We start from the raw sequence: 27,312 nt of genomic DNA on the forward strand, positions 1-27,312 counted from the left end.
TCTTAAATTGCACATTTATTACAAAATAGTAGTTATATACAGAAACGTGGAACGAACTGAATTCCTCTGAAGGCGCAAAATACATTAATAGTGTGGTGGGAAACACGAGTTAAGCCCAAATTCCGCTATGTTATTAAACTCTTTAGTACAGAGGTTAGTAGGTTAGTAGAGCAGTTTTGAAAGCGACAAATAATAATACTACTGCAGAAGATGGTCTGCCATCCGAATTCTATCAGTGTTTCTGAGTTGATAGGGGACGAATTAACGAAATGGGTTAGTGACAAGACAAGTAGCACGGGAGTCATAGTGTTAGTTCAAAAAAAAAAAAAGACAAATTCAACGTTAGTCACATATTTTAGACATCTCAATTTTGAGTTGAGTTGGTGTTTTAAGTTCACTTTATGCACAATAAGGCAAATTGGGACTGGACCTACAGTTCAAAGTGGGACCCGAACTACTATATGCCTCCACCGGGTATCGAACCCGAAACCTCTGTATTACAAGGCGACAACGCTACCACTACGCCATCTGGCGGGCACATCTCAATGTGATATAGTGATATAAAACTTATAAGTAGGTGCATAAATCAGCGTTTAAATAAATATATGGACAAACTAATTAGAAACTTACAATTCGCCTGCAATACGTCTCAAAACATACATCAACTGCTGCAAACAATACGAGACGTCATAATTACCTAACAAAACAGTCAAACAACGGAGGCGCTTCTATCCCTAGATTTTTCACAAGCGTATGACACGGTGAGTCACGATTATATGTACAAAGTCTTAGAAGCATATGGTTTCGGAAACACTTTTATCAATTGGATCAGGACGCTATATAATCACACGCTGCTAAAACTCAAAATAAATGGATTCTTTCAAAATGCGCCGGGGTGTGCTACAAGGTAGTCCCTTGAGTAGCACCTTGTACGTTCTCACAATAGCCCCCTTTCTGTTTAGTATTGAGCACAATCTACAGGGCATTTCGGTGGCTACCACATCAATAAAAGTTGGAAGTTTCATAGACGATGTGACAATTTTCCTAAAGGATGAAAGCGACCTTCACAGAGTTCAGTGTCAAATTAACAAATTTGAGCACACGTCAGGAGGAAAACTTAACAGCCGAGAGTCATTCCTGATGCCCCTCGGTGATGAGAATCTACTCAAAAGATGTAAGGAGATACCAGTAGCCACGAAACTAAACGTTTTGGGCATTTACTTTCATACAAATATCGAAAACACGATGGAAGCAAATAGTAAGCTCACGTGTGAGGGCAATCCACGTCATCTGAGCGAACAAGATGCGTGCGCTCTTTGAGTTTAAAATCACAAGTGCGGTTCAGCTTATACTGCGTTTTACGTTTTATGTCTTGAGTCCGAGTCCTGTTCCTGACTTTATTTTTGTTAACGTTTATTACCACAATTTTGACATTGATTCAGTGTTATATTTTTCACGATTCCAAAATATGTATAAAATTGTTGCTCTTTATATCGTCGGGTAGGGATACTGTGTAAAATATTACTACAAAGTATGAATGTTCAATGAGCATATTTAATTTCTCTGTGATCCAAAGTTTTACTGAGGAAAATAGTGTACAAATTAATATAAACCTTTAGTCAAAAGATACGCGTAAAATTCTACATATTTTTCCTAATTTTGTTATGTAAGAAAGAATAATTATTTATACTACGTATTATTATTTTGTGTCCGAATATCTGTTTGAAGAAAAAGCAAAATTATAGTAATTGTTTTCCCCTTGTATGTATTTCTTTACAGCAACGAAATACGTAGAACGTTATGTTCTGTATTTACAATGTAAACAATGAATTTCAACAACCTGCACGTGCCTTATTGTAGTTCTACCTTTTCACACCAGGCAAAATTTGATTTGAATTTTGACATCTAGATGGCAGAAGGTTTGAATTTTTCGCCTCAGCATTGCCAACTCAATTGTTACGCGCACAACCTACGGTTAACAAACCTTTGGTTATTTTCACATTGAATAAACCCTGTGTCGGTTTACTGGAGGTAAACTCCAACTGGTGGTTGGCTGGCCAAAAGATTGACCACATATTGAAAAACCCGCCTGTCAAGGACGTATTTAGTGAGCCCAAGGAGTCAACTTCTCCCCCTTCCCCGAGACTCTTACCAATTATTAAAAGTAAATAATGAAAATTAGCTTATTTTTCATTTGTTGTACTCGTATAATGCAGGGTTATTTATTGGAAGACAAGGAATTTTCGTTGACTGGGTTTAACTTCCTGTCTTGTTTTCAATAATCAATTATTTATCTCATTGACATTAATTTCCTTGCGACTACAGTTGCTTTTTGAACAAGTTTAACGATTTTAACTACACGTAAGCTAGATAATGAATGCGTGCTGTTAAATCTCTATTCTTATGCTGTCTTATTACCTATTCATGTAGTAATAAAATTAAAATATTAATTAATTTACATATTACTATGAATAGATCTGTAAATTATATTACTGTATTAAATTAAACATTTATATTATTATTTCTGAGATATTTTATTCGGACACTCCCCCTTCGAAACTATACTCTGGCGTTCGGACTCACAACCAGAATAATCCTCAGGGGGGCTCGTGTTGTGTCGGCCATGTACCTATGTTTGTGATTCTCCCCTCATCTATTTCATTTTATCACCGTTCATCCTCATCTTCGCGAGTAGCCAAACGTAGTAGAAAGCACAAGTAAAATAAATTAAATCGGTCAATGAAAATGTTCAAGTACCTTGTTCGTAATGTCGCTAATGGAAGTGCTCTCAGCTTTCCAGATTATGTCGGCCTCCATGGCGGAGTGGTTAGCACAGTGCGCTGCAATTCCAGAGGTCCCGGGTTCGACTCCCGGCTCGAACGTGGATGTTTGGGAGGTGTCTGTCCTGAAAGTCCTGAACTCGATACTTGAGTGAAAATGATATCAATGAATGAAGTGTGATGGGGGAAGCTTCCGCTTAGGGGCTTTCCTTTATATATATATATATATATATATACACACACACAGGGTGATTGGTAATTCGACCTATTCCTGAAAGGGCGAAATACTACAGCACATTCGCAACAAATTTGACCCTATGCATCGGGGATCGGAAATCAATGGGTTCCGAGTTATTGCAGTTTGTAGATTTTCGTGACATATTCCGACTTGCGACCAAAAAACTACTAATTGTGAAAAAAACTACTACACACTGGGCACTTAATCGATAAGTTGCTAACAGCTGACGAATGAGTGACTACTGGGAAAAAAATTCATGGCCAAAATTCCCATACCTACAGAAAGAAACAGTCATTGGAGCACACGTCATGAAGAAATTTGGAAATTATCGTTTAAATCGAAGAGGATTACTCAAAAAAATGGTAACACAGCGTAAAAATTACGGAAAAAACTTCCTCGTTTCATAAGCTCTCCAAAACGATACAAATGTTGTCAACTGGCACAAGGGTTGGGGAGAAATCTGAATTAAAAGCGGAGAAGGCGCGTTGTAGACCTCTTTGTAAAATGAAAAGAAGTTGTCGGTTGTGAGAAATAATAGAACGAAAATGAGTGAAATAATAATGTTATTTACCATTCTCATGATTCCAGGTTGTCAGAATTAACTGTTACAAGAACTACAAATCCTGTTCCAATTGCCTCCCCGGTTACGTATGCAAGCACGCAACCTGCGGCGTACTTCAGACACAGTCACTCGCGTTGACACTCTGTCTCTTATGTATTGGGCGGCTGTCACAATTCTCTCTCTCTACTCTTCTTGGGAATCCACTAGTGTACTGTAGACTAACTTTTTCATGTGACCCCAAATGTAAAAGTCGCATGGTGTCAAATCCGGACTCCTCGCCGGCCAAGGTTTCGGGCCGCCTCGATCAATCCATCGCATGGGATAATTATCGTCCAGCCACTGTCGCACACCCCGGAAATAGTGGGCTGGGCAGCCATCATGTTGGTAAATCATACCCCTTTTTGTGGCGAGCGGCACATCCTCCAGCAGCGTCGTCAATTCTTCCCTTAGTTTTCGTAGGTAATGCCGTTTAGGTTTTGTGGCAGAAAGAATGACCCGATCACATGATTGTGGATGATTCCCATTTAGTGAAAATTTTCTCTGGTGAGCCTTTTCTTTAGATTTTCTGGGGTTATGACCCTTAAGGGACCAAAAATGTGCATTACGAAAATTCGTAATACCATCGCGGTCGAATTTGGATTCGTCCGTCCACAGAATTCTTGTCAGATGATGGGGGTCTACAATGCGCCTTCTCCGCTTTTTATTCAGATTTTCCCCCCAACCAGTGTGCCAGTTGACAACATTTCTATCCTTTTGGAGAGCTTATGAAACGAGGAAGTTTTTTCCGTAATTTTTACGCTAAGTGTGTTACCATTTTTTGAGTAATCCTCTTCGATTTAAACGATAATTTCCAAATTTCTTCATGACGTGTGCTCCAATGACTGTTTCTTTCTGTAGGTATGGGAATTTTGGCCATGAATTTTTTTTCCCAGTAGTCACTCATTCGTCAGCTGTTAGTAACGTGTCGATTAAGTGCCCAGTGTGTAGTAGTTTTTTTCACAATTAGTAGTTTTTTGGTCGCAAGTCGGTATATGTCACGAAAATCTACAAACTGCAATAACTCGAAACCCATTGATTTCCGACCCCCGGTGCATAGGGTCAAATTTGTTGCGAATGTACTCTAGTGTTACCCCTTTCCAGGAATAGGTCGAATTACCAATCAGCCTGTACATAAGGATGGCTTAATGGTAACGTCGCCGCCTTGTGATCGAAATTTCCCGGGTTGGATACCCGGTGCAGACACGTGGCACAGTGGTTTGGATCCCACTTTAAACTGTAGTTTCAGTCCCGACTAGCCGATTTCTGTGCATAAAGTGGACTTAAAACAATAAATCAAGCTAAGGAAAGGGTGCTTGTGCTTATGTGAAAAATGAAATCCGTCCGAAACCTTTTGGATTGCAGAAGATGTGACAGGCGCGTGTTGCGGGTGCAGTGAGTTAAAAATACACGTCTCGACGCCCGTCCCAAGATGAAGGAGGCTGTGATGTATTCATCAGTCGCGTCTTCTCGCCCCGTCTAATCCCATTTAGTATAATGGCTTATCAGCGAGAGATAATGAGATTTGCAGGCTGTCCGCCATCTTAAGCATGACGCAGGATTTTCCCAATCCCGTTTCACCTAATTTCCGGCCAGCAAGGAAAATTAGGGAAGCGACGGAGAATTTGCAGGTGAGGCTGATTTCTGATGCGACACTTGTTTTGCTGGATAGAGACATTAGGCTCTGATGTCATGTCGTGTGAAACAGGATCCGAAATTCTGGGAGACAGGTTGGAATCACCCCCCCCCCTCCCTACAAACAATCTTGTGCTAAAACATACCCTCCATCAAAAATTTGCGGCGAGCGAGGGTTTTCTTTACAATAACTAACTAACTCTCTAGCATTTTTAAACTCGAAGGTTTGTGGCTGCAGCAACACAGCTTTCCATCTGTCCCTATTGTAGGCAAGATCAATCTAATCTTTTCCAACCTTACCGATTTCCTTCAGGTCCGTTTCAACGTTATCACTCTATCTTTGTCTTGGCCTTCCTACAACTTTCTTACCATCAGGTTTCCCAACTATTATTCTCTAACCTCTTCTTTCCTCTCCGATTCGTGCCACATGGCCTACCCACCTAAGTCTTCTTGATTTAATTGTTCTAATAAACTCTGGACATGAATACAAATTATCCAGTTCTAAATTATGTAGCCTAAAATTCTCCACTCACCTGTCTCCTCATCCCTTTTATTTCCAAATAGTTTTCCATTGTAACAAGAAGATGATCAATTAGTTTTAACTTCAGATGTACTTTACTAAGGACAATATCCAAAACATACACAAAAAACGGAGAATAGTGTCTCTCTGTGAGTGAGTGCTACATGCTCTCTCTCTCTTTATGAAGATACCATCAACAGAAAATATATGCACAATAAAATTAAAACAAGATTAGTAGACAATTAAAATTATAAAATCTAATTGATTTATATCAACAGAAAGAAGAAAGAAACAAAAAAGTATCATGATAAGACAGTTCCAACTATTTTTAAATGTACTGACATTTTTAACAGTTGTTAAAGGAAATAGTTCGTTACTGTATAAAATCTGATATATTAAAGTAACAAATTAATTCCTCTGTACATTTTATTATGCATATATTTTTAAACAGTAAGTAATAAGTAACTTACCTTTATATGTAATAGCGTAATAAATACGTAAATTAAGATATTCTCACCAGTCCAGTGATTGCGCACCCTGGTGTAAAATACGGAACTTCGAGTTGCCCATGTAAGGTATAGTCGACGCGCTAGCTACATTAACGACCGGCTGGCTTTGAAGCCCACGGTTGCAAAGTACGGCAACAGCGTATCCGTAGTCATGCGACTGAGACTCCACGTGGAGTAGACGAGCAGGATGACAGCTGCGCCCATTGGCTGAAGGTTGAGTGTGATTGGACGAAAACAACTCGCCCGGTATTTATCCCCACCCACGTTCGTGGCGGCGGATTTCTTCAGTTCTTCGACGTTAACGAAGTAAACGCGTGGACTATACGGCAATCGTTATTTAAGGCTTCTAATAGCACAAGAGCGCCGGCAGATTTCAAGAACATAATTATCTGATTGACTGTTTCAAGCGCTTGGTCTGTCGCGTATAAAGGGAACCCCGCAAGTGACCAATCACCTGCTCCCACCTGTGACGCAACAGCTTATATAATAGGGAACGGTTCACGCGACGCTAAATAGCAAGAATAAGTAACACAAATGCAAAAACTAAAACTAAAACTAAAACTAAACTGTATGGTTCAACAGTCGCCTGAAGGTCAGGGTCTGGCATACGACGTTTTCATTGGGTGATGCTTGGTCATCTTAAGAGTCGTACATAAACAATCGTTGTGTGTGGCATTATTAGACTGCAAAAGAGCACCAGTAATACATAAACTAAAACAAGACAATCCTAAAGACTTGTTATCACATTAACCCTTCACAAACACGTGCAAACTGAACACCAGCTATCTGCATAATGAAGCACTGACGCGTCCAGTGGCAAGTCAGCGTACAGCTGTGCGTCTAAGTGCTGGCAAACGGGATCCGACCGCCCGACAAACTGGCCGCTGCTCCACGGCCAAATTTCCCGTGAGACTTACTGCACTTTCATTCTTGGCAGTAATACAAACTACATCGCTTTGAAAAGTACGTAACTTTTGTCGAGTTAAATTTAAACCTACAGTTTACAATCATTGCTCATAAAGACACGCACTTTATAACATCCATATCAATAGCACAATAATGTGTAATATATAAACACAATATACCAAGTATAAAAACATACAGAACATTATAATAAGGGTGTCCCAAAAGTAACGCAGGGTTTAATTTAAGGAAAAAACATTTCAAATATTTATTAGTTGGCAAAGTTATGACATGCCTTCTTTCAGCAAAGGAAGGAAGATGCAATTGCTCTGTTTCTTATACAAAATTATGAACAATAATATTCAAGTGCAACATCTTCTAGAACAAATACACATACGTGTTCCTATCTCCAAGACACGATCGAAAGGAGGCCTCTTTTGCTGTAGTAACAGAAGATCGAACATTATAAATAAATCACCTATCAGGAGAAGGTGTAAACTGTACAACAGATGTTCCGGAAGCGAACCAAAATTAGATATATTTCATATGCCTATTGGGACATTCAAAAAAGTTATTCAAGGAATGGAAGAATAAATGGCAACAAAGGAAACATAAACGCAATTTTTGTAAATATATATTTCTTTCGTAGTTTATACTCAATTACATATATGTACGTACTTTCTAGAGTGTCAATTATTTACAGGTCATTTATTACACACATAATTAATATATTTCTTTAAGGTAAATAACTTCTATCCTTGATTTATACTGTGCTTATTTTATTTCCATATTTTATGTAATTTATAATATATTATATTAGTATCTCATATATATATATATATATATATATATATATATTGTACATAGTGGTAAAGATCTGAAATACTGAGTGTAAAGATAAATACGTTGTGCATTGTACTTGATAATTGAAATATTGTATTCATGTAGGCTATTTTTGTAGATAATAGTTAGATATTTTATTCCACTCTCTTCAATTAACATGTATTATTATAACTCGGTTTGTTAACTGTTGTATACACATTTAATTTAGCGTTGACATGTTTTATGTTTATTTAAATTTCTGCACAATAATATTTCTTATCAAACTGTAAATTTACAAACTCAAAGCAAGAAATGTATAACACTGTAATTGGGCATTCGCCTGTTCTGTTTAATAATAAATAAATAAACATTGCCATTAACTGTGGAAGAGAATATCTGACGAAATGTCCTCTACGACGCATTTCATACTTGAATTCTTTTGACAAAATTCTGAATCACTTTCTCGCATAACTGTGGCTCAATGTCGTCGATAGCTTATTGAATTTCTGCTTTGAATTCAGGAATCGTTGCTGTCTTTGCAGCATAAACTTTGGACTTAATGAATCACCAAAGGAGAAAAATCGCACGGTGTGAGGTCGCACAGTTGTTTCATTTGGGGCGCTTTTCCTATTGAGAATGTCAGGTAATTTGCCCACCGTCTCCGTACTTGTAACGAATTTTAACGATCGTCGCTCGCTCCTTCGTCATGTTGCGCTCCATATTGACCAACAGCAATGTTTTTCCTACAACATGTGACCTCTCAGCACGCTACCAACCCTGCGGGGAAAAAATGAGCACAATTAAAATCCTGCGTTACTTTTGGGACATCCTTATAACAAATCACAATTTAGAAATATTATAATAATAATTCAGATTTAGACAAAAAACACACACTAATTACGCAAAACACTATTTGCTCAAACACAAACACTATAGGACAACACATCATTGTATTTAAAGAATTAGCCTAAGTATTAAATTACACTGAGCAAAGGTTCTAACCGTAGTAATAAGCGAAAAACCCACATTAAGGTAATAATATAAAATAGTAACTAATTTAACTTCTCAATTTCAATAAAGCTGGATACCAGAACAAATCGTAGCTATCTTATTTTAACATCTCATATCATGTAGATTATATCATGTCTTCATGTTATATCACTGTATTATTGGATTATATTGTAACTAATATTTAAATAAATTGAGCACAAAAACAAACTGGGAACAAAAATTGGAAGGAAACTGACATCGTGGTATGTATTTATACGCACCAGGACTTCAAGCGCATACCCAGTATACGGGTGGAGGCGGGCTCTTATAGGTGTTTCCCTCCTTTAAAAAAAAGTATTTACAGTCAATTTCCAAAGTTCACTAGACTTTAGTGTTAGGTAGAGGCTTACTCTCCATTTCTGACAGCAGATGGCAGGACGAACATTAGTGTAATTTTGATTCAAGTAGTGGAACTTTTTTCGAGTTTTTTTAACTTAGAAGGCGAAGTTTGTTTGTAGGAAATACACTGTCTATACTCTTTGAACATTTTTATGTTTTTGCTCAGTTTCTAATATTTTACATTTTGTGGTTACATCACATCTCATGTTAATATAATTTATATTATATTAATACTTTCATTGTACATTTTATAATTCTACTTGAAGTAAGAGCTTGAATTTTGGAGGGAGCTTAGAATCTTATGACCAAGCTCTCAAAATAAATTGAATGTTTAGATTATAATATGTAAATTGACTTAGAAACTCTGTAGCAGTATTAAAGCCTAAGATTCATGTGTCTCCTCGATGGCGCAGTGATAGCGTCGTTGCCTTGCAATCAACGGGTCTCGGGTTCGATACCCGGGGGAGGCACATAGTGTTTCGGATCCCACTTTAAACAGTAGGCCCATTCCAGATTATCCTTACTGTGAATAAAGCGAACTTAAAACACCAAATCAATCAATCAAAAACCTAAGATTCATCCTCCTTGCATATTCAGATGTCTTTCAAAGATATTATATCTGTGTTCTCCCATGCGTGCTACATCGAAGGATTGAGATTCATTCTTCAGTCACATCTAGAATTTCCAGCAGGCACCCATAATATTTCTCAAAAATAAAAGTAGTCATTTATATTCAGGGAAAAGGGAACGAAAAAACAACCAAAAGATGCCACTACTACGAGGAATTCACTTTCAATTTTTGTTACGTAATTAAACTCTTATTAGATTCATTTGTATTACACAAAAACTTATTTTATTTTCGTTTCTTCAATGACCTTATAAATTATGAATCTTTCCCAAAGTAACCATTTCTTTTTTTTGAGCAGTATTTACATATGTTACATATACACGCTATTCATAATTTATGTAATAAACCTCTTACAGCAGCGTCGCACAAAAACACCGTTTCCATGGCCTCGTCGAATTCAAAGAAAATAGAGATTCCACTTTAAACTGTAGGTCCAGACTCGATTAGCCTTAGTGTGCATAAAGTAGACTTAAAACACCACTTCAATCATTCAATTAAAGAAAATAGATGGTCATAACCTCGAACATAGAAAACGGTCCTTCGCTGGACCACAAAACCACCACAACTGACGGATATCGAGCTACAGTCGCACAGTTCCTACAAACCAGGTACGCACCATTACCACTCCAGAGAAGCAGCAACACACCTAGAAGCCAAGGAAACGATTCCTCTAAATCCAAAAGTCAAATGAACAGTCGGTCGGTCGTCATACAAAACCTTTAGTCTTAATTTTTCGCTGGATGATTGGCATATTTACTTACATGACCATAGCTTGATTTTTGCAATATTAATTCTAAATCACTTAGTAATAAAGTTCATTCTACTTACACCGTTACGAGTCCAGAGTTTTTGCAGAACCTAATATTTCTTAATGAAAAAACTATTTATTTTGTGATAATCACCTAGCAATTATAGATATTCAAACAATTCAATGTTTCTTTGTTATGTTTTCTTCTTTGAACATTGTTGTAAATATATTACTTAGAGTTTGAATTTAGATTCGTTGCGGTCTTTGTTTGTTCAAGTGTTAGTTTTGTTTTATGCTCATAGGCTAATCCGGCCATAGTTTGGGAAATTTCGCTCGTCCAATGGAAGTGCAGGTAGAATTTTAGTTCAAAATCGGATATAGAAATATTTATGAAAAGTATCAAATTTGAAGACATCCGACTCATATATTAGATTGAGACTCTTTTGAAGCTTGCAGCGTAATTTATTCCCTCAAATTGTACAATAATTGTTTTTTTAAAAAAATTGGCTGATAACAATAAAGAAACTTTCCTTAAAAAAATATTGAAAATCATTGTAATAACAGATTTTAACCCATTGTTAACAATTGTGATGAATGTTTACATCTATTATGTGTACAACTTGATACTGTTAATGTTATTTTATTGTTATTCCTTTCTAACTTCCCTCATCCAGTTAATCCTAGTATGTTTTTGTAAAGGTGTTTTCTAAGTGCTCAATGAGAATAATATATTTATTATTTGTGATCGCGATTTCACTATCTTTACATAAATGTAACATTTGTATGAACATGGCAAATTTTGTACATATGAAAGGGAAATTTTGTTATGTGTTATGGCAACACTCGATAAACTCTTTGGAGAGGCTCAATTGTTTCCAGTTGTGCTAAAAAAATCCGATCCCACTTTAAGTTGTAGGTCCAGTTCTAATTAGCCTTTCTGTGCCTAAAGTGGCCTTAAAATAAATAAAATCAAGCAAAGAAACGGTACAGTTATTTTTCTTATTTGCGAAACGAATCGTTTGTAACCCCCTCTCCCGCACCGCTCTCTTGTACACAATTATACCTTTAGAATTCTTATTATTATAGAAAATTTTTAATATTGCCTTTTATGGCGTTGCATGTTGTGTCCAGTATTAAAATAAGTTAAACAAAATATTGTGCTGAATTATATGTGTGGACCTTCATAATTCACCAATTAACTTATTTCCAGGTAACATCTGGCATTGCAATTCTTGACAACGAACGAACTGCAAGTTACAATGTTCTCTTAGATGAAGGGGGTGAATGCCGAATTGGAGTAGGAGACATGGATATACACAACTACATAGGAAAGAAAATGGTACGTACTATACTCTGCTTCCTGAAATTTGGCGGCTGGAAAAACTTGCACTGTTCCCATACATGTTTACTTCTTTCTTTTCCTTGTATCTGTTATTTTAATGCATGGAGATATATATCTGATATTTAGAGGAAGCTAAGAATCTTACTTTCAGGTTCATTCTTAAGTTTACTACAATATACTGGGTGACCACAATTAGAGTTACTCTATACAGAGCCATCGGGAGTCCGTTTGAAGCATCGCATCGCTGTGAAACGTGGTAGAAGGTTCTAGACACAATGGGGAAGTGAAAGCCAACGAAAAGAATTAGTTAAAATTTTCACCCCCAGGTGGCACTGAGGCGCTGCAGTAACAACAAACAGTAATTTGCGTTTACAGCACGGCAGGGTTCTGTACGAGCCCTGTCAACGAGAATGAAGCTTTGCAAGCGTAAGACAGCGTTACCAGTGGTCAGACGAAAAGCTTCCCAGGGTGTTGTTCACTATGTACCAGATTTTAGCACAGGTGAAAATTTGTATATTTTTTCGTCTGTATTCACTTCCCCATGGTCTTTATAGCCTTTCTCCAGAGGGCTCTGAATGGGGCCACCCAGGGGCGCCGACTTGTCAAAATTATTGGGGGGGGGGCTCTGATCACTGAAATAAATGAATGAATGACTCACTCCCTCCCCTTTTAAAAATAAAAATTACATCTTCGTATAGCTGTTTTTAATCAGCTATTATATTCCTCATGCAAATGAAATGTAACATGAAAAACGTTTAGAAAATGTTTCAAAGTCTCTTTATGTATTTTGTGTCTGCTCATTTGTTTTCTTAGACAATTAACATTTCTATTGAAAAGTATGTATTTACATTAAAAGGCCATCCTAACAGTTTTATGCCGGCCTCGGTAGCCGAGCGTGTTGGGTGGTCGACTCAACTAGCTTTGATCCGGAGGTCTCGGGTTCGAGTCTCGGCGAGGGCATGGGTGTGTTTTAATGTCCGCAACAGTCATGTGACGAGTGCAAATAACCTTAGTGTTGACGTACCCATAACATAACGAATATTTACAATATTTAACAGTTTTATTTAATTATTTACATAAATGCTAACACAAATCGCAGGAAAATAGTTTTACCTTTTTGTTCTTGCTACAATATTTTACTTTTAAAATTTAATTTTGAAATAATAAAAAAATAGCATGTACACTAAGATATAAAGTGACATACACAACAAGAACATATGAACCTGATTTAAAAATAAAGCAAAAGTTGCTCTACGCACTGGGTTATGAACTCATTAACGAGCGGTGTCAGGTCCAAATTATCAAGCACTGTTTTTGTATCATGTGGAGTACCGCTAAGCTGCTTAGTCTCTTCTGCCCTATTGTAGATCTCAAATATGTCTTTAATCGGTGAATAGCACTGAATGACCTTTCGGCTATGGCTGTCGTCACTGTCACAGTGCGGAGGACCATCATGAATTTGGCAACTTCTTGCAGAAGCTCCTGGAGGGTGCTGTCTTCCAAAAGAAACTTCCTTATGTCACGCATGGTAGTTAGAGCCACTTTTTTCTGTTTGGCGATATCACCAAGCATGGACATGTGTAAGGAGAGCCTATCGGCATCCAAATCTTGGCGAAAGAATTCTCGCGTTTGCTGAAAGCTTGTTGTGCAACTGTTCACAGCTGAGATGCATTCTTTCTCTACGGCTGTTACTTATTGTAGTCCTGCTGATTCATGTCCTTGTGTAACACATGATTTTGCTGTGTCACACATGTCAGTGTATATTGATTTATAATACTCATTTGGAGTGTAGAACTTGTGATGTTTGGCAGCATCAGGAGTTTCAAGTCTCTTAGGGACGTGACGTTGCCGGGGCAGTTCTGGCTCATCAACAAGGCTGAGTTTGCCCTCTTTGCAAACTGATCAAAACCTATTCGCTTTTCTTCAAAGATGTCAGTCAAGTATTTTAGTTTTTATTCCACTTCTGTAGCGCCAATGCGTGGAGACTGAATCTTACAGTTTACCTCCTCTATTGGACCCATCACATGGCAGTAGAGGGAGAGAAAGAAAAATGTCTTGAAGTGAAGCATTGTCTCCAGGTATCCAGCACATTTTGATGCTGCGTCAGTAGAATCTTCTTCAGAAAATTTCTCAAAAAATTTGAAAAGGTTTTCATAGTTCCTTAAGATCTGTTGCATACTGGAGGCTCTCAACGTCCACCGCCGAGGGCAAAGTGGTCGCAGTCCAGTATGTCCAGCCTTCTCATTCACATAAAATATTCCTAAATATTTGCATTCTTTTAGGGGATTCGCAAACAGTCTTTAACAAGTCTATGGCTAAATTCATTATGTCTCTGATTAATATATGTATAATAGTAAACAATAATTATACAGTGTTTTGCTGTCCCCGGTCATAGCCCACCCCCAAAGTTATGGTTGATGGTTTATCGGTCTCAGCCCCCAAAATTGATGGTCTAGAACATTTCAAATGTGTATTTAAAGTTAAGTTCATGTGGCACAATTCAGAGTAAACTTTACAAGAGAAGCAAAATAATACATTAGATCCTCTTAAGCAAAATTATTTGGGGGGCTCTGGCCCCACATCGTTAACATTTGGGGGGCTCGAGCCCCCCCAAGCCCCATGGAGTCGGCGCCTATGGGGCCACCCAGTATGTTCTTCTTTTGCTGATTGAGTTACACGAAATCGAAGCATAACAATGTGTTTATCTTAAAATTCTATCTAATTTGAATTCCACGTTGAATCCAAGATGGCGACCTTCAAGATATTCGCCATGTTGGTCACATACCCTATCCGGTTTCCCTCCTTTCCTGTCATCATGTTTAATTGCGGTGTCAACTTTCGTATTTGATATGAATGTGTCCATATTTATCGACAATCCTGTAGTTTACGTGATACAAAAAAGGAAACAACACTTGTTAGGTAGATCAGGGAAAACAACGGCCTATATCCCTTTGAAGAAATTGGTGAAGCTGGAATTTGGCAACGCGCTATGACACTGGTAATATCAGATATACGAGTAGCTTATCATCCGCTATCTATTAATTCTAAAAGTAAGAACATTGACTCACATAAAATTTTGCCAAAATTACAAAACTAACTAACTTCATGACGAAACAGTCCTCTGAGCGTCGGGTCCTGCCAAGAAGGTTTTCTATTGGGTGCCACGTGGTCAGCGCATCGGGTCCCATTGCCGCCCTTTTCTGGCTTTTGACACAACTTTCTTTTCAAATAACTTCTCAGTTGTCCTCACGATGCTAGATCAACATTCAAATTTTTGGAGGTTCTTACCGGGAATCGAACACGGGGACGTTCGCGCCAGAGGCAAGAGCTATAACCATTTGACAGCGCGGAATCCCCTACAATAACGTATGTAGCATGTAAATCGTGCAAATTCTAACAAAGAATAATTAATTAATTAATGAATGTACGTGTGATATTTTAAAGAACTTCTTTACTTAATACATGGACTCTAGTCGGGGTAGATGGGCCAGCCACTCCGCCACAGAGGCCGGCAAACAACTGAGTTTACTTGGGTTAAAGAACATAGTAATATTACAGGCAATTCCATGCTGATGAGTGTGCAAAGAAAGCAACGCGCCTTTCAAACATTATGGACATATCATTATACTATACTGATCTTCTCGCTAGAGCAAGAAGAACATTTTGAATTAATGCTTTGTTGTATGTCGAAATGAACTTGTAACAGTTGGAGAATCATTCAGACCATTTCCTTAATTCAAACCACACAAACCATGGTTTCATCATGTCAGTGCTACAATAAATATAATTGTTTTAATTAATAGACTGAGATCGGATCATTTGTGTACTAGGCAACATTTATCCAAAATTGGAATAACGAACAATAAGAGATGTGAATGTGGCTGGGAAAGTGCAGACGCGCAACATATACCTAATACTGGAATGTCCAAAATATAATAGAGAGAGAAATATCTTTTAAAAAAACTTTATACAATCTAAAGGTTCAGTTTCCAACAAATTTGTTAAGTTTGGTTGTCAATTCAGGTGGGCCAGTTGATCAATTTAAGCCTCAGAAATAAATGAAGATATTACCGCAAACCACCACAATGCAAATGCTAATTGAAGTTTTTGTGCAAAACGTTCTAGCGACAAGTGTGGTGACCTGTCAAAATAGACACTTTGGAGTATTTTCGAGTAGACAGCTAGAAAACAACTCCAGACTATATTGCTCAACGTAAATAGTGCAGTTTTCAACGTATTTATTTCTAAGTTTTTCATTGTTAGTGTAATTAGCAGTATACAAACTGACCATTAACAAAAGCAATATTAACAGGTCCTGTAAAGTAGCCTATAATACACTTTAGCCTTTATGTTTATATACAATGATTAAAATACGTGTTTCAAATTTTTTTTACATGCCTTCACTATGTCTAGGGTGCGGATTTTTGCCTATTTGCCTGTTTTATTCCATTGTAGTAAAATATAGGCTTTAATTTTTCATGTTTGTTTCGTGGTGTTTCTAGTTTGAAATCACATGCCTATTTTGAAGATTAGCGCATATATTACCAAATCGTGCCCAAAAATGCTTATTCTGCAATTCATGCTAACTTCGGCATTTTTATGCGTCTCTGGCTTTCCCTACATTGCAGAACGTAATAAGCCTTTGTTGATGGTAAACTGACTGAAAACTGTTATTCGAAAGATGTCGGATCTTTGGAAATACCCAGGGTAAGCAAACTGGACAACCCCTGTTGGTGAGTCATACTTGGACAAAATGACGCCAACCCATCACTTCTTTTCCACCTAAAAGCTTATAGAAGTCAATCAGTAGTTATTTACTTTGTCGTGTGTGTGAAAGGAAATATACTCCATCACGGGAACCTCTGGAGCGAGCGAACGAGAACAAATCTCTGCGGAAGTAGTTCTTGCCAAAGAACTCGTGAGAGGGGAAGTCAGTGCGGCTACCACCTGTTAGAAGCAGCACGTACTTCTTTGCTCGCTTTCTCCCCTTCTCTACCGTTATGCGCGGCCTTACTCTACAGATTCCCGGGACAGAATTCAGATAGTTATTTGTGGAGATATCGTGTTCATGTGTTTAAAAATGGCAATGCCCAACTCGGCCAGAAGTGTATTAATTTTAAAAAAAATGGATTACTGCAGAAGCTTGTTTTACCACTGACGGAAAATTTATTTTTGTTTTCAAGCGTCGTTTTCCCCGTTTTTTTGGCTAATCGTGACGATGAGGATGATGTGATGAAATTTATGAAAGGACACTCACAACGAACGCCCACGACTAGGTCGGGAATTGAAACCGGGACATCTGGCGTTGTACACGCTAACTACTCCCCCACGGAGGTCCGTCCCACTGACCAAAAAGTAATTTTCTGTCAAGCTTATATGAGGTAGATAGGTTTAACTGTTTTATTACTTTACAAATAAAAATTTCTTTCCCACATGTTTTTCTACCTCTCGCGTTTTTGGGAAACAAGGATAGATGTGACGAACCGACCATCAACTTACCCCAGTTCTGAATAGAACAATGCTAAGTTATGTGAAAAACTAGTTTAGAGGCCTTGTGTTGCATACAGTGAATTACACTAAGTCAAACCATGCTTTCCATTCTAAAATGTCATACGGACTCACAGATAAACAGCTGAGAATATAAACTACAAATTACACTAGAAATGTTCTACAAAGCTTCCACATATGCGATTAGCCTTTTAAAACACCCTCTCGTCCTGCCTACAGGGCTGGAATTTCTATTTAGTTTGGATATTTTAGTTAAAGCACAACACACTTTGTTCTATTATGAGATAGGTCTGCCGGATGCATTTCATAGACTTCCCGTGTTGCCATCCCTTCAGGCATGATGTTTAATAAACCTCTTTACTATCAAGCCTTTTATGTATAATTCCTCTAAACCTACAATTTTGCAGCTTAGGACTTCCACTGCCCTTTTTAATGAGTATTTGTGCTAGGTTAATGTACCGACTTTAGTTGTAAGCCTTGTGTCCTACATTAAAGGACAATATTTCTTGTGTAAATAATTCTAAAGGACGTGCAATAAGAAGCTGGTCATAACAAGGGCTCCCCTCCATCGTCAACATCTGCAAGAGCCCCCCCCCCCTCTATAATAATACATGTAGATAAATACATGTGAAATGACCACGAAAAATCAACACATAACCTCTTCGTGCGAAAATATAATGTGTGTAATGTATACAGGTGGTGTAAATTATTTTATTGGTTGTAAGCTGGTGTCAATTCATGCGGCGATACGATATTCATGATACGAGGGTCACTATTTATATTTTGAGCCTGACAATAAAAAAACAGGAATTTGACATTGAAAACTGCTTTATTGTTTTTCGAAGTATTCTCCTTTATGGTCAATACACTTTTGCATTCGTTCGAACCATTTGTCAAAGCAGTTTTTCCAATCTTCTTGAGACACCTCGATAATATGGTTTTTGAACGCATCAACGGCGTCTTCCGCCGACGAAAATCGTTGTCCACGCAATTTATTCTTGACATTCGGGAACAAGAAGAAGTCATTGGGTGTCAAATCAGGACTGTACGGCGAATGACCCATCAATTCGATTTTTTGACTGTTCATAAAGTCGGTTGTTAGACGAGATGTGTGACAGCTGGCATTGTCTTGATGAAGAATGATCCGACGGCGTTTGTTTGTTTTCCGTATTTAACCGAAGACCTCTGGCAAACAAATTGTTGTGTACCATTCAGAGTTGACCGTTCTACGTTCCTCTAAAGGCACAGTTGCCACATGACCAGTTTTCCCGAAAAAACAGGCGACCATTTATTTCGATGTGCTTCGAGCGCGAACAACTTTTGTTGGATTGGGTTCATCTTGAAACACCCATACAGTCGACTGCTGTTTACGTTTCGGCTCATATACATATATCCATGATTCTTCACCTGTTACAATCTTATATACGTCTTTTGAAGCACCACGATTGTATTTATTGAGCATTTGTTTGCACCAATTGACGCGAGCGTCTTTTTGAGTTTTTGTCAAATTGTGTGGGATCCAACGAGAACATACGTTTCTCACAGCTAAATGATCATGTAATATTTTATATATGCTGGTGGAACTAATGCCTATGGTTGCCTCAATCTCACAGTATGTCACATGACGATCTTGCAGTATTAGGTTTTGCACAGCATCAATGTTTTCTTGAACAACAACTGATTTTGGACGACCTTCGCGAATCTCGTCGGTGAGCGAATGGCGGCCACGATTAAATTAGTTATACCAGCGTTTCACAGTGGCAAAGGATGGGGCTTCATCGCCAAATGTGGAAGTAAGTTGATCGATGCACTCTTGTCTTGATAATCCACGTCGAAAATCGTAAAAAATCATCGCACGAAAATGTTCACGAGTTAATTCCATTTTATTGTTGTCGCGCAATCTCCAAAGCAACATAAACAACACAAATGAAGCTATTGACAAAACATTTGAAGTACGTTATGGTCAATAATGCCAGACGATTCCGTGCAAACGTCAAATCGCGCCTAACTTCAATCAGTGTTGCCAAGGCTCAAAATATAAATAGTGACCTTCGAACATAGTAAGAGAAACTGGATAATATATCTTAAAATCAGACTGGTTTGGTTTGAGTTGATGTTTATGCACAGTAAGGCTAATCGGGACTGGACCTACAGTTTAAAGTGCAATTCGAACCACTTATGCCTCCACCGGGTATCGAACCCGGGACCCCTCGATTACAAGGCAATGACGCTACTACTGCGCCATGGGGGAGGCCCTTAAAATCAGGCACATAACAAGGTTACAATTTCTTCAGTTAATTGTAGTTCTGTTTTTATCTCAGAACTTGCTCAGTGTACAAAATCAATCATCAATGCTATTATCGTTAATCTTTCTTTTACATCAACTTTATTTGAATGCTGGCATCTTGTCTGAATATTCAGAACATTAGGTTTGTAGAAAATATTAAAACGGTGTGCCATGGTGTGATATGGTTTTCTTGAACAAAGTATCGTACAACTGTAGTTTCTGTCTCTGTTCAAAAACGCGGGATATTACATTGCCGATGGACCACCACATTCAGAAAAAGAAAAGGTTTTTTTTTTTGGTTTTTTTTAAGTTCTCGTGACCTCAGAGGGACGCCATACAGTTTGAATATCGCTGCTACGTACATTATATTTTTTGACACTTACATATTATTCGGGATCATATCAATTAACGCTGCAATCACTCACATTCTACAGCGATTAGTAATGTGGTTTATCATGTACCATGTTTTTGATTGGTAGATACGTTAATATTATTTGTTCTTCTGCTTAGAATAATTTAGATTAACATGTATTATATTTTAGCATAATTCACTAAATGATATTCACTAACATTTTTCACCCAGTTTATGATTTCTTATTCATATTTCCAAAGGTGGCTTCATTTGCTGAGAGCTTACAGAGGTGTCCTCTGGTGGTGATGGACGGAAACATTCCAGAAGAAACCATACAATACATACTGGATATATGCGGTGATCATGACGTACCAGGTAAGGTTTTGTAAACTAGTGGAGGAAGTGGGGGCAACTCGGGGGGGAGGGAGTTAAAAATATTTCACTATAGCATTCCCAAACTAGGATAATTTATAAGCATCCCCCACCTGCTTCATGTTGATTCATAGATGCATCCTCCTCCCAACTCTAAACTCGACCAAGCAACCCCCTTTCCCTCGCAGCTACGAATTTCCACTTTGAGCACTGTCCATCTGGTTCTTTCATGTATTTTGCAAGGACGGCGTATGATTTGTTCATAAAAGCAAAGTAGTGTGTTGCAACAACATGAATTTTTAATGGTTATCACAGCGCGTTACAACGCCAGGGATCCCGGGTTCGATTCCAGACCTGGGAATGGATATTTTTGAGAGTCACTACATCAGATTCCTCATATCACGACCTTTACATTTGGGGCAGACAAGAGAAAGAGATTCACAATTCAATTTGTCCAACAAAACAAAGAATAAAATATATTCGGCACCTACAGGGTGTCCGAGTATTCACCGTACCCCTAGATTATATTGCATCACATATATTACACACATATTACATATAATTTCTAGATATAGCCCTATATGACATGCGGATTCGAGAAAGCATTCCATCTGATCTTTAGAGCAGGGATGCCAAGAAGAAAACGAAATTATCCACAAGCAACGGACCAATTCTCAACATAGTCGCAACATGATACATACAAGTAGATGTACAGGAACTTCTCGGACACCCTGTATGTTTATTACAGAGCACTTCCGGTGTGTTTTGGTGCATAAATGTTGATATAGCAATTCTGTCTACGGTAGAAAGATAATCCCACTATCGATTTTCTCCTAAACCATACCCCGTTTATCACTGGAGCAAGGCCGCGCATAACAGCAGAGAAGAAGGAGGGGAGGGAATCGAGTGTGCAGAGCGAAGCAGTACACGCTGCTCGAAGGCTGAAAACTGCAGTCGCTTCCTCCCTCCTCCACGCAATCCTGTTCCCTCTCACGTGTTCATTGGTGGAGCCATCTCACGTCACTACTTGCGCAGAGACTCGTTTTCGTTCGCTGCTTCCAGAGATAACCGAAATAGGGTATAGGCTTTTCTGAGTAAGCTTTAGTCCGCTGCATCGCCTCTGTCTGTTATGATGAAGGTGTAAAGTGAATTTACCTATGTATAGCGGAATGGAAAACTGTGCGGCAGTGGCGGCGCCCGTGGCGGAGTGGTTATCACATCGCGCTGCGACACCAGGGGTCCCGGGTTCGAATCCTGGCTTGGGCATGGACGTTTGTTATGTCTATTCATCAATTTCATCATATCATCACTCATCCCCATCTTCGCAAATTAGCCAAGATTGGCACAAGAAGCGAAGTAAAATAAATCAAATCGAATCAAAATAGAAATCTGTGCGGCAGTGTTGCATAATAGAACTGGCTCGCCTGCGCTGTGAGCGGTTCTGGGTTCTATCCCCTGTATCATAGGCGTAACTTGGGGGAGCAGAATCGAATTTGGTGGTTATCTTGGGGGGGGGTTAGAATCCAACTTGTAGCTTAACTATGAGGGAGAAGAATCGAACGTGGAGTTTAATTTTAGGGGGGCAGAATCAAAAAGTTGTCAAACCCATAAAAATGGCATTCAGGACTATTTTCATAAGTAACTGTTACTTGCAAAATCATCAAAATGACTTGTTATATTCCTAATTTGCTTCTCATGTTCCAGGAGATTAACGAACGTACCATTATCTTGTAAATTTTCATAAATTTTCATAAATCTGAAAATTTTGGGGAGGCATGTGCCTCCTTTGCCCCCTCCAAGTTAAGCCTATGCCTCGTGTTGCACCAATCCGGTGTTGAGTCAGCATCGTGTGAAGCTACTTGAAAAGAAATAGCAGACTCCTGTCTCGAAAGCGATAAAAACAGCGGCGATGGGACTGGACCACGCGTCACCCGGTGAAAAGCAGTTTGGTAACGCCTGATCTGCCCCTCAAAGGCTGGTTCCAACATGGGCTTTTTTTTTAGTGTTACCACTTGAATATAACAATTGAACACTCTGCCCCGTGAATCTTTGGAGCGAGAAACACAAAACAAATCTGCGCAAGTGACTCGAGAGGGCTCGACCAAAGAACACTTGAGAGGGAACGGGATTGCATGGAGGGGAAAAGAGACAGCAGCTACCAGTTGCTTGCAGCAGCGTTTACTGCTTTGCTCCGCCCACTCGCTTTACACTATTCTCTACAGTTATTCACGATCTTGCTCAAGAGAGAAATTCGCTTTCTGGGCATATGTAATAAACCATTTCTCTCTTCTTTCTTACTAAAATAATACTTGTATTGTGTGTGAGCGTGTTTGTTGTAATACATATGCTTTTCGATGTAATGGCTGTACCTCGAGTATTCAAGCTTCTAAGGTCTCCATTAGCAATATCGTTTTACTATTCGTCGTCATCCCAATTACGTCATATACACAAGTAACTAAACCCTTACTTAGTGCTCTTGGCACTCCCTCCTTCCCCACTTATTCACTCACTCTCTAGCCTTCTTAAACACGAAGGTTTATGCATGCAGCAACATAAACCTTCCATCTGTCCTTATCCTGGGCAAGATTAATCCAATCTTTTCCATTTTTACCGATTTCCTTTAGGTCCATCTCAACTTATCCCTCCATCTTCGTCTTTGCCTTCCTGCAAGTCTCTTACCATCAGGTTTCCCAACAAGAATTCTTTAAACTCTCCCCCCTTTTCCCACGCACACACTATCTTGAATATTTATGTCACATAATAGCTTATTTCGCTGTGGAACTCGAGCTTACCCAATAATTTGTCTGTTATTATATTTTATTTAATAAATAAAAACTCCTGCGGTTAAAAAAACGAAATGTTTCATCATTATAATACATCTAAAAAATTATCATAACTTAATTACTGACTAATTGTTATCAAATTAATTCACAAAATTTCGGTACATCTCCAAACATGTTCCTTTCAGTGATTAGGAGGCACTCAAACAGCAGTTATCTTCGATATAGGCAAATTATTACTAAAATAGGCAGCAGCTACTATAACATTCATGTATTTCTCCATGGCCTAAAACTGTTTACAAACGTAAAATCAAAATTTCATCAAAAGATGTGTTAATGCAGTTGGCCACCAATTTGAACAACTCTTATGACACAGGTTAGTACTCGTTATAATATAAGTATAATTGTCTGCATTCTAAAGATATGCGAGTAAAAATAAGCGTGACGTCACGGGTCGACGCCACGACATGCCGCGCCGTCTGCAGTCACGCGCTATCTCGGCCCAGATATTTTTAGTCTCCTTTAGGAGGGGCAGGTGCTCCCGTGCCCCTCCCGCTAAATCAGCCAATGCCCATCACCAACTTGAACCTGGGTTTTGTGGTTGCATACATACTTAAAACTTCTGAAAAACGTTGCAGTAAGCAAACATTGTAGAACAAACTTTACTTGCCTTGCAAGGCATCATAATTCTAACCTTTGTTGTTTTCTGTTTCAACCAAAAGATGTTGCTAGTTACTTATTACACAAGAATATAGAAATTTTATCTGGTGTTCCTGAAAATACGAACATACAACGATTATCGAAACATGAAAATATTAATATATCGATAGTAGCATTACTGAGGTACTAATATACCGAGACGTGACAATAAAATACTAGAAATGATAACATTTCTGCGTAGTATACGAGCATAGATATCTCATTACCCTGAAATGTCGATCGGACTTCGCAACATTCCAGTTTTTTTTTGGCTTGAAGTATTCTCCTTGATCCCAAAAGTGTAAATACGAAATATGCTTATACATTTTCTAGGTTGAGTAGAAAGATACAAACATTTTAATTACCAATAACAGCCGTTTCAACGTAAGAAAATAAATAAATGTCAGGAAATTTACTTTTGTGGATTTCAATAAGTGTGCAAAATGTCCAACTCCTAGCCCAGATGCTACTAGATATTTTGGAGCCTATGAAGGATTATGATTTGGCGTCCCCCCCCCCCACCTCCCCCACTACCAGGCACCGATATTTTGTGTTCATCCTTCGATATTTACTTAATATTATACCATAATACCATAATTTGTGATATTTACATCCTACAAATTTTATAAGGAAGCAAATAAAAACTCATTAAAAAATAATATAGGTTATATTTCAAGATTCGTAGCTTGCATTTCCGATTTAGAGAAAAAGTTTAGTACATTTTAGAATGGCGCAGTTGTGCTTTAGTGTCTGAAGAACATCCTTAATATCATACTCTTACCATCATGTTGGGAAACAGAAAATTCCAGCAGTGTGTTACCAGAATATACATCTGCAAAGTGTAAATTTCCCCGTCGTTGTCTTTTTAAGAAGCTTTGAACGGCCCCTTCTGTGCATGCTGCCCTAGGCTTAACTCCACTCCCGTTCCCTACCTTATTCCTCGCTGAGGATCTGCCAGCTTCATGGAATTAAGTTAGATCTGCGTTTCTGGCGTGTCCTCCAAAGATATTAAGGGAGAAACCTTTCTCGCATAATGGACATAAGTGGTAATCATTAATGACTTGTGTTACACAGCTACATACTCGGATCAATTAGCATTTAGTGAATATTTATTTAACTTTTCTTACATCTGAAATGTTGTTAGCTAAAATGTCAGTTATTTCTATTTCCAATTTCATTTTTTCTACAACGATTATCTAGATGCTTATGTTATATTAGAAGTGCGAGTCGAAGGAAAACATTCATTTGTTTTATTGTTTCTTAATTACTAGATTTCTGTATGTAGCACAAGTTTGCTGCATTTTAGAATATATATTGTTGATTTCAGCCCCGTAGCCAAGGGAGGGGCCATGGGGGCCATGCCCCATCGAGCTGTGAATTTTTTGACGTGAACCTATAAAAAGCTACGAAAATAACATCAACGATTTTTCAATCTTGCAAAAATTTCAAATTTTTCCTTGCATAAATAAATGTGTTTGTTGTGTAGAGAGGCAGTTTCAAGAAGTCTACAGTCTGCGATATTGGGTACTTTTAGTTCTATAACCATTGATGCTAGGCTACCAACAGTGGTTGCGATTAGAGTGGCATGGGAGGTTGGTAATTGCCCCCCCCCCCCCATCAACTATCTCCACTTTTGATCCTGGACTATGGCCTCTTAATGCTAAGCCTTGTCTACCCAGACCCGGTGGAGATATATAGTGGTTCGAATCCCACTTTAAACTGTAACTCCAGTCCCAATTAGTCTATATGTTATAGCCCTTTCTTTCTTGCTCTGGTTCGGATTTAAAATTATTTGTTTTAATTGGTATTAAACATACCCTTCCGATTGACCGATGAAAGATAGCTATGAACCTACATACTGGACCCCCCATAGGTACGTGGTACACCATACATCAAGTAATTTAATTACTAGAATATAAAGTTCACTGGATAGGATTGGATGACAGTTTATTTAACAAAACTTCAATTTAGTATTAGAACAATAATATTATATATACATAAACTGTCATTAGCGATTATGACCTCAAAGATAACATTAATATATAAATCAAAATAATTTTCAATAGTTATCCTTAACTAATAATTGACTTTCTCTCCTTTCGCTGACTATTTAATTGGTATCATTATTAATCCATGTTCACCTAATTACCTAAGAGAATATTTCTTTGTTAAATTTCCCCCTTTTCCTACTTGTCTGTAATGACGATCACTCGGTAAAGATCAACAAGCAAATTAATATAATACTACGAACAACTCTACAAAATTAAATAAAATACCATTAAACTATTTCTCTACTAAAGAAATTAAATTAAACCATCGCCACTACGTTCGTCTAAGTCCCCTGTTGACCTCTCCCGTCACGTCGAGTGCCCTGTTGGATTGTGATTTTGAACGTGAGCCAGCTGGAAGAGGAGTGTGTTTCGGTTCAGGATTCTTACATCCAACCGGCAAACTGAATGACGTAACCTGCGATCAGTGCCATCTATTGGCTTTTACCTTAACCATAACTTCTTTCATTCAGAGAGAGAGAGAAACCAAAATCTTACACAGGCTATAATGTGCATAAAAGTGGACCTAAACAAAAACTCAAACTTAAACTTGTCTACTAAGAGAAAGTACAATTTGTAAATTGTCCTTGCGCCCCAGTTTTGGCACCCTCTCTTTCTTTTTGGTTAACCATAGCCTGCTATATTGAGCTGTAGCGCTATAGCAGTTCACACACTCGTATGTGAACCCACGCGACGTCACTGTATAATCCTCGACGGGGTGTGTGTGTGTTGTCATGTGTTTTCTCCTTATGTGTGTATACGGCCTCAGCTTTTATTTCTTTATATATCGGCTTTGGTACATGGCGAAGTTAAGGCTTTAATTAATGCCTTTCCTTACACTTAACCATTTGCTTACATCTGTTATCAAATATAGTATAAAAGAAAAAAAGGAATACAATAACAAATAACATATTTTTTTTAACCCAAGTAAGAATATTCTAGACCCTCGACATTACAGTTATGTTATATTAGTTATATTTTATTTATGGTAAGCGACTGGACCCTTACGTGGTGGGTTCAAAATAACTTAAGGGCGGACGCACCCAAAATATCATAATCAATAAATAAATCAAGTTTTAGGTATTTTTCAGACAACGGCTCTAGGTTATAGCCTGTGCATCGTTGAGCGTTTATGGCTGCCCCTTCAATTTCAT

At 38.2% G+C, this 27,312-nt stretch overlaps 1 protein-coding gene across 1 annotated transcript in view; it reads left to right on the forward strand.

The window, feature by feature from the left end:
* Positions 1-27,312, forward strand: part of LOC145994365 (pseudouridine kinase-like) — a 193,776-nt gene that overhangs the window by 40,179 nt on the left and 126,285 nt on the right. The window contains exons 2-3 of the mRNA XM_083130480.1: positions 11,981-12,109; positions 20,520-20,634. Coding sequence (XP_082986606.1) covers positions 11,981-12,109; positions 20,520-20,634 — 244 coding nt within the window. The remainder of the gene's footprint in view (positions 1-11,980; positions 12,110-20,519; positions 20,635-27,312) is intronic.

This window comes from Lepisma saccharinum, chromosome 10, assembly GCF_977018435.1.
Source record: "Lepisma saccharinum chromosome 10, izLepSacc3.1, whole genome shotgun sequence".
NCBI lineage: Eukaryota > Metazoa > Arthropoda > Insecta > Zygentoma > Lepismatidae > Lepisma > Lepisma saccharinum.